This window comes from Gavialis gangeticus, unplaced genomic scaffold (assembly GCF_001723915.1).
Source record: "Gavialis gangeticus isolate Ggan-Ray unplaced genomic scaffold, GavGan_comp1, whole genome shotgun sequence".
Lineage (NCBI taxonomy): Eukaryota > Metazoa > Chordata > Crocodylia > Gavialidae > Gavialis > Gavialis gangeticus.
In genome coordinates, this window is record NW_017728993.1 from 66,358,561 (window position 1) to 66,367,829 (window position 9,269).

Below are 9,269 nucleotides of genomic sequence, written 5' to 3' on the forward strand. Positions count from 1 at the left end.
GGGCAGGCCCTACAATGAGGGGCTACGAGACCTGAACCTGTTCAGCCTCCACAAGAGAAGACTGAAAGGGGATCTGGTGGCCATCTATAAATTGGCCAAGGGGGACCAGCAGGCAATGGGAGAGTCCCTGTTCCCTCAAGCACTAACGGGAGTAACAAGGAATAACGGCCATAAATTGACAGAGAGTAGGTTCAGGCTGGACATCAGGAAGCGCTACTTCACTATCGGGATGGCTAGGATCTGGAACCAACTTCCAAGGGAAGTGGTGCTTGCTGCAACCCTGGGGGTCTTCAAAAGGAGGCTAGATAGACACCTTGCTGGGGTCATTTGATCCCAGTTCTGTTTCCTGCCATGGCAGGGGGTTGGACTTGATGATCTGCTCAGGTCACTTCCAACCCTACAAACTATGAAACTATGATACGAAACCCAACACCTTTATGTCCTCTATTTTTCTCTTCAAGAGAAAAATAGAGGATGTAAATGTGTTGGGTTTTGTATCCATAGAGGACAGAGTAGGAGAAAAACCAGAATGTCCTCTGTGATGGCTACCCTACCTCCTACAGTGGCTGTTGCAGGTTGAAAATCTCTATAGGGAAGACCACCACTTCAATATCACTGTTGTGGGATGAGAAGCATAATTTCCTCCTGAATTATCCAAACACTGTAAAAATTTCCTCCGAGTTGGTTTATACAACATGATGGTAAATACACCTGAGCTCGACTCCACTGCTACTTTGAATGTTACTGGCTCTAATAGAGCTGCACCTGTGCTTCATTACAGGTCCTACATTTGCCAGTTTAGAGGCAGCCAGGACAAAAGGATATGTGGAGTAAGATAGGGAAAAATTTCAAAGTGCCTTTTCTGGTTACAACTGCCTGTTAAGTCCTAAGGAGCAAAGACAGAAACATAAGGCCCAGTGCTGTTCTCACAGACATCAGTAGCAAATCTCCTCTAAACAGGGTCAGTGCCATGGAAATGCTCCTCCTCAGAAGTAGGTCATAGGAGCAATGAAGATAAAGGGCAAATACAAGGGCAATCTGGAGAACCCACGTGGTGGTTTAGCCCTTAGAACAGCTTCAGAAGGGATTCAGAGCAGGGCATTTCAGGCTAATCTACGTGTCCCCTCAAGGGACCTGAAGTATTAACACTCTACATCTGCTCCTAAAGTAGGACCCCACCTTGTCAAGAGGGGGATGCATTAATAGGCATTCTCAGCTCATTAATCAGTTTGTAATGAGTATTCTTGAGTATACTATGAAGGCAGCATTTTCCAACAAACTGCCTACTTGGACATGCTTCCAAGAAATTTCACCAAGGTTTTGCCTACCCTGGGAATTTGCTCCAATTCCAAACATGGATAACTAGCCCCCAAAATAAAATTACAGCCTTCCTTGTGTATTTCTAGGATTTGCAAAGGTCCAGCAACCATGAAGCTGGGCACTGGGCAGGTTCCCAGTGTAAAGTAGGCCTTGTCACCTTTCAGCATCTGAGGCCTGATCCACTCTGAGAGGTTAGGGCCTTGTTACACGTTACACTGAGCTTCAAAGAAAAGTTGACTGGTCAGTGGCGATGCATAGAGGGTGCATGGGGGTGCACCTGCATCCCCTGAGAGCGCCGGTGCACCCCCTGGCCGGCTGCACTTGCCACTTAGGCAACAGGCAGGGGGGTCAGGTGAGAGCACTGGTGCCCCCTCTGCAAGCGCCAGCTGGGGAGTGGAGCATTACGGTGCTCTCAGAAGCAGCTGCAGCCACTTCCGGAAGAGGCCGCAGCGATCGGCCGTCTCAGCGAGATTGGTGGAGGGGGACCCACCCGTCACTGACTTGTCAGGGAGGGCACGTGCCCCCCATGATTAAGGCAGCACCAATCACCCATGTGATTGGTATTAGTCCTAGCTTGAGTTTGGAGCAGTCACATGTTCAGGCCTGGAGGAGCCTGGAGGACTGAAAGGTAAGACTCTCCCCTCTCCCATTCTGTCCCCTCCCCCTTCACCACACTGCCACCTTGGAGGATAAGAGCAGCAGTGGAGGCAGCAGCCGGGCAGGCAGGTTGGCTGCTCCTGGCCTGCTCTCTGGGGTCGACAACACAGGCAGCCACAAGTAAGTGGGGCAGGGGGCAGTGAGCAGGGATCTGAAGTGCTGGGGAGACTGGGGGTGGGGGCAGTGGGCCTGATTCAGGTCAACCAGGGGACGGGAGGGTTCTATAAAGAGGCTGTACCTTAGTGGAATATGAGCTAGGTAACACAGGTCAGACGTAATCCTGCTCTGGAATGACGTAACTTTATGCTGCGTAATGAGTGATTAAAAACTAGTTTCAGTGTTAAGGTCCAGACAACCCAGATATTAAGAACTCCAGGAGCCCCCCAAAATTACAATGGAATAAAATCCTTAGATCCCCTTTAGTAGATGTAAAAAAGGTCTGGCATCCACACAAATTAAATACAATTTCCCTTTCCTTTCTCAGACTCAAGCTCCACATCCACCTGCCCATAGAAATGCTAGGAGTGCTTGATTGGACTACACAGCAACCTGGAGCCATGACTACCCTAATTCTATTGGATGCATCGCTGTTGTTATGGAAGTAGCAGTATGGGTCACCATACTTCCCTTCTTCCTAGTTTCAGTTTGAGGACCTAATGGTCTCTCTGTTGGCACAATGGACATCATAACACTTCTCTACCCCACAGCGGCATTGCAAAAAAACCAAAAACATATTAACTTTCAAGACTTCTGTACTCAGATAGCATGGGCCATATAAGCACCAAAGGCAGATAGATCAAATTGAAGACACTTTCCTGCTATCCAGCCCAAGTTTTCCCATTCTTAATTTCATCTGATTATTCCCACTATTCTGTGATCTCACTTCTATGAACCACAATAAGTGACCCCTCTCACATAGCATCCTGTTTTCAATACACATAAAATATCCACGGTATGTTATTGCATCCCTTCTTTACCACCTCTTTGCCAAGCTCTGCAGTCGTTTTAACCATTCCACCAAAAATTGCTCCTCCAGCCCCTTAATTAGCCTTGTTTCATTCTTTGTACACCCGTCCATAACTTTCTGGAGATGTGGTGTCCAAAAACAAAGGCATTATTCCATGTGCAATCACCAGTAGAGAGAAATGCAGTCTACTGGAGCCAGAGAGGGAAACCATATTTTCTTGGAATGCAACTCAGATAAGTCAGATAGACAAATCACAGTTAGTCCACATGCCACTCTATGGGTGCACCCCCACAAGTGGGAACTTGTGTTTCCCTGGGGACAAACTGCCCTGGGTGAAGTAGAGGAGGCTGGACCCAGCACCTGACCTGGCCTGAGTATACTTACTGGGTCCTGAGGGCCTCTGGGGGCTGCAGCCACAGTGATCAGGCAGCCAGAGCATGACTCTGGAGCCTGAGCTGCAGTTTCCAGGGGTACACACTGCCACCATGTGCACCACCCCATTTTAAGGCATGGGGTTTAACACTGGGATCTCCCTGTGTCGACTCTCAGCCCCCATGATGCAAATTAGCAGCACAGGGCACACCTATATGTGCAGCATGTATGGTGTGTGGTGCCACAGACAGGTGTGCAGCACCACATACTTCACATCTATGCTTGTCTGGATATGCCCTATATTGTCAATTGATGAGCAGTTTGACCATAATAATGGGGCTAGACTCCAAAACACAGTGTGATGTTTCCTTATTATTAAGAAAAAGTACCCTTCTCCTAACCTGGTTGCTTAGATTACTGGAACAGTGGGTCACACTTACTAGTCTGTAACCTCTATATTTTCCCAACACATGTCCAAAGTCTCAAAAGACTGGATTTAGAGAGAGCAGTGAGAGGCAATGCCATTTGATGTATTCTTTTCTTGGTCACAGTCTCCAGCACTTACCTTTCCTGAATGCTTTTCTCCCTTCCTGTATTTCTGCCACAGGCATCTGTTTTAAGTAATGTGCTCCTGAACCTTCATCTGTTTAAAGTAATGTGCTCTCAATTTTAATTTCAGGACCCTGCATTTGGCCTGTTTATATGCCATGGTACTCAGGCAGCCATCAAGTGATAGGCATAGCGTGCCATCTTCTGGCCAGTCTCCTCTCAGCTATGTTACAAAGAATAATAAAGAAAATCAGATGGGTGGAAGCAAGCCAGTATCCTACATTCCCAAACCCTACCACCTTTGCCACTCTTTTTTCATTGTATCTTTTACCAAAGAAATAGTCACACCTGAGACAAAGCAGATTAATTACACATATTTGTCATAAACCTTTTTATTAAATACAATGAGATAGTGCACAGCACATATCAGATTGAAACAAAAATGGATGTGGAACCATAAATTAATTAAATATATAACTTATTTAAAAACAGACTGACAATTTAGAACCCCTTCTAAAAGCGAAACAGATTACATTTGTTATATATAAAAATCATCTGATGCTTCCAGTTTATTTTTAAATAGTGCACAGATATCCTAAAAAGTGTACCTTGGAGTTTAAAAGACAGAGAGGCACATCCTCAGCTGGTATAAATGGCATTGGTTATTTAGACCAGTTGAGCTTTTGCCTTCAAAGTCACCCAAAACAACTTTTTATGCATGAAGAAATATTCCATAGTGGTTCTGTGATTTTTCAAAGAGCAGAGATATACATACAGAAGAAAGTGCACACGAAATCAAATATATACTTACATATATTACAATACTTAATCCCATAGGGATGAATTATTTCATATCTATTTTGCTGAATCTAGAAATCATAGTATCTACTGTAATCAATAGCTTCATTTGTATTCTGAGAAACAACTATTTAAAGTTAGAATATAAAAACTTTCTAGGATGTGCAGCAGAAATCCAAGCCTTTGACCATATTGTTATAGGCATATTTATCTACTGCAACACATTTACAGTAAATTGACTTCCACAATGGTCAGTGAACCAGATCAATGATTCACTGACAAAGAAATTCAATAAATATTTCCTATCCCAATTAGTTTGTTTTAAGGAATGCAATCTAGCTCTCTGTGGGAGAAACAGCTGGGTATAATACACATTGTTCACTCCACCCATGTACTTTCACATAGACTTTAGAAGTGTTCAGCATCTCCCCTGAGGCATCACCATATTTGATCTCTATCCTGAGACTGCAGAGAAAGCTCTTAGTTCCTGTAGCTGTACACTGACTAAGGTCTACATAGTCTCATCGTAAAAGGCCTGTGTTTTATCCATTGTTTGTTATCCAGAAGTACAAGATAACTGAGTACATTTAGTTGCAAATACAAGACGAATCATCCTGTCAACAAGGTGCAGCAACCTCTGGCCCAGTTCCTGATTATGATGCAGTTCTTCTCCCTGAGATGTTTTAAGGCAAAAGTAGAGGTGGCTTCAGTTCCTGCAGAAATAAAAGAATCATTCCTTTTAAAATAGGAAGATTTAGGCACAGGTTTCTACTTTTCCATATTACAGACATAGAAACTACTACACGTATCTTTAGGTCATGTCCACCCCTGAATCAATTACTTTATCCATTTCTAGGTATTTTTATGTTCCCTACCACCACCACATATATGCTAGGAGTCCCAAGGGAAGTAAGGGGCTAGTCCTGTTTCTGCAATTACACAAAAATTAAAGGCCTTAATAAAGCTCCTGAGTTCTGTTTGTTTTAAAAAGGGAATTACACTATGAGCATAGATGTCCCACATATCTTACCTGAGTCACTTTAACTTATATGAGGTGAGCAGTATTTTGAAAGGTACCTTCCGAGCTGAGGCTCTGGTAGCTACTGTAATATAAAGTAGAAAGTATTTTATAGGAAACTATTCTACACAGCAATATGATTAGCAAAGAGTGAATGAATGCAATGGGTCTCATGTGTTTTTTGAGATATAACTTACCTGGAAGGAGTAAACTTCTTTGCTTTCCTGCGAAGCCGCTTTACAAGCCAAATAAGGAGGGATGCTGTAGACAGGAATGAAGCAGTTGTTGCTGCTATTCCGACTGTGACATAACTAACCAATTCCTCAGGAACTCGGGGAGCTAGGATGTAAAAAGGAGTTTCTGTGAAATCTGGAGGAACGCATGCTCTCTGCAATATTTGCTATTCATTCCATTTCCATTCATTCCAGAGCTGTTTTGGGATTTCTCCTGTTAAGTGTGGGCCTATGCTGTACCCAAAGGCAGAAAGCTGAAAACTAACAGTTGTCCTGTTTGAGAGCACATTAAAGATGGTGCCACTTGGAAAGATCACTCCACCTTCTACCCTGGTATGACAAATGATACCACTCTTTTTGCTGTCACTTTGTTATGGGCAGACACCTTGACTGCCATTCAGCAAGTGGTTTCTTATTCTGTAAGTAATCCTACTAAAATTCATAATCTTTACAATTTAGGTAAGGGTTAATGGGAAGAAAAGTATCAGTCTCTGAAACTTAGGGATAATAGACAGAATTTGGCCAAGTGCTCAGTGTTGGCCCAGTTTTGCTTTTGGAGATTGACATTAAGCCAATGCTTAGCCTTTTTTAAATTAAAGGAAAATGTGAGTTTGGAGGTAGAGGTAGTTCATAATATTCTATTTGAACATTTTTTTATATAGGGAGGATTAGATTTTTGACTAAACAATGCTTTATCAGAACAGTCTCTGCGTTCTTTGAAAATTTTCATTTATTTAAACCAAAAACCCAAAGTCAGATACTTTTCAGCAAAAGCCAAAAAAAAAAAAAAAATCAGGTTTTGTGTTTTAATGTTTTAAAAATAAAATTCCAGTTATTTCCACAAAGGGTTGATGAAAATGATTTATTGTTATCTTGTTAATGTCTAAATTTTCAGTGGAACAGCTTTTTTTTCCCTGACCAGCACACTGGATATGATAAAAGACGGACTTGTTCCATTCCAGTGTTCCTCATGTTCTAGTCTAGTTACAAAACTAAGGCATCTTCAAGTTTTCTAAACAAGCAAGAATACAACATACCTTCACATGTTGGCAGACTTGAAGTCCAGTTTCCTGAACTATCACATTCAAGAATATTAGAACCATTTAGCAACCATCCCTCAGTACAGCTGAATTCACAGACTGTTCCGTATGTAAAGTCAACAATAGGATGTGAACAATTCATGGAGACCTTCTCAGGCAGAATCAGGGTTTCACACTGTGCAACTGAAATACAAAAAACAAATTTGAATAATTAATATAGTTTCTAACAGAAGTCCTGACATTTCAGGGATCTTCCTCTCTAAAATCTAACAGAGCTCAGGTATTTCAGAAAGAACTGATGAGCCTGTACTGATACTGCATTTAGCTAACTCAATTTCTGCATGTTTTGGAGTTGAAGATCTTTATAGGAATCATTTGAGACCAAATCCACAAGTGCTGCAAACTGGTTACAGATACCAATTTATACTAGCATCATACAAAGAGTTCAAGGTATAATGTTTCTTGCAGATATGCATGTGTGCGTTATTTAATTATTTCTAAAGATAGTCTTACCTTCACACTTTGGGAAAGTCTGTGACCACTGTCCCTCTGCTGTGCATTGAATTTTGGATGATCCACTTAGTGCATAGCCCTCCTCACATTGGAATTCACAGGTTGAGTTGTAAGGGAGTTCTGGATGAGGGTGACTGCAAATCACAATGCCTTTATCAGGCATATTTACTGCTTCACACTTCACAGCTGAAATATACAGAGATCACAACAGCAATTAGTTTTAATGCTATGCAAACTTGTATATAAATAATGAGTGACATGTTTATTCTGAACAGCAGTGGTGAAGAGTGGTACCTTTGCATTCTGGCTGCTGCCCATCCCACTCTCCAGAAGCGTGACATTGCAGCTTGTCTGAGCCCCTCAACACAAACCCTTCTTCACAAGCAAACTCGCAGGTGGAATTCCACACTAAGCTTTCAGATGGCTGAGTGCAGTTCAGGGAACCATGAGTAGGAGCCTTCAGTGCACCACACTTCACAGCTGAAAAATCACATGGAATATCATTGAGGTCAGTATGGAGCCAACAAAGAAAATTCCATTTTTTCTATGTTGCAGTAAAATGTACGTGGACTACAAATTAATCTTGGAGAGTTCCTCTATCACTCTGCATGTTCAGAAAATAACTGAGGGTAGTGGGGTCTGAATGTCTCAGGGGACAAGAAGTGGGGTTTTAAGGGGCTTTGGCATTTACACTGGGCAGCCAATATAGCACAATGTTTTACAAAGATCTTTGAGAAATTATCTAAATTATGCCCCATTGCTGGTGCTGAGAAGTGTCTAGAAGATCTTATCCTACAGCTATCTGTATTTCACTTCTGAGAGAGATGATCTCTCCGTGATCTCTCTCTGAAGCATGCTACAATTTAGGTATTCCAGAAGCAAGTTGTTACATGAATTCAAAAGGCTGGTGTAACTCTTGTAACTAGCTGTATAGACTTACAGAGGTTTTTCACTTGACTATCCAGGAGTAACTTCTTAAACTCAAATGGACAGCAGTACAGGTATAGCATCATGCTTCTTGTGGCAATAGATTTCATAAACATTGTTTCCACTCTCTGGGCCTTACATCCCCAATCAATTAAATGGGGACAATAATATTAACCTGGTTTGCAAAGCATTTCTGAACCATGTGTGAAAAGCACTTTCCAAGTTGTAAGTATTATTACTATTATTATTATTATTGCTGCTTTTACTACTTCATTATTTCTAAATAATAAAGGCCTACCTTCACACTTTGGGAACGGTTGTGACCACTGCCCCTCTGCTGTGCACTGAATTTTGGATGTTCCACTTAGTGCATAGCCCTCCGCACAGTGGAACTCACAGGTCGAGTTGTACATGAGTTCTGGGTCAAGTCGAGTGCAACTGACAAAGCCTTTTTCAGGCACTTTTACTGCTTCACACTCCATAGCTGAAATGCAAAGAGACCACATCAGTAGTTAGTTTTAATGCTATGCAAAAATATGTGTAAATAATGAGCAACCTGAATATTCTGAAGAGCAGTGGTGAAGAATGGTACCTTTGCATTCTGGCTGCTGTCCATCCCACTCTCCAGAACCGTGACACTGCAGCTTGTCTGAGCCGCTCAACACAAACCCTTCCTCGCAGGCAAACTCGCAGGTGGAATTCCACACTAAGCTTTCAGATGGGTGAGTGCAGTTCAGGGAACCATGAGTAGGAGCCTTTAATGTACCACACTTCACAGCTGAAAAATCACATGGAATATTATTGAGATCACTGTGGAGCCAACTAAAATAGATGCTTTTTTTCTATGTTGCAATAAAATGTACATGGACTATAAA

General features: G+C 42.2%; 1 protein-coding gene across 5 annotated transcripts in view; it reads right to left on the reverse strand.

Moving 5' to 3' along the window:
* Positions 1-4,228: 4,228 nt before the first annotated feature.
* Positions 4,229-9,269, reverse strand: part of SELE (selectin E) — a 14,410-nt gene continuing 9,369 nt past the window's right edge. Inside the window, exons 8-15 of one of the 5 annotated variants that reach the window (XM_019501892.1) lie at positions 8,987-9,172; positions 8,693-8,878; positions 7,762-7,947; positions 7,468-7,653; positions 6,952-7,137; positions 5,879-6,020; positions 5,694-5,766; positions 4,229-5,376 (exon numbers count right to left, since the gene is read on the reverse strand). In XM_019501892.1, the coding sequence (XP_019357437.1) occupies positions 5,709-5,766; positions 5,879-6,020; positions 6,952-7,137; positions 7,468-7,653; positions 7,762-7,947; positions 8,693-8,878; positions 8,987-9,172 (1,130 nt within the window). In that variant the 3' untranslated portion in view covers positions 4,229-5,376; positions 5,694-5,708. The remainder of the gene's footprint in view (positions 5,377-5,693; positions 5,767-5,878; positions 6,021-6,951; positions 7,138-7,467; positions 7,654-7,761; positions 7,948-8,692; positions 8,879-8,986; positions 9,173-9,269) is intronic. The other 4 variants (XM_019501896.1, XM_019501893.1, XM_019501894.1 and 1 more) reach the window with 4 other exon arrangements.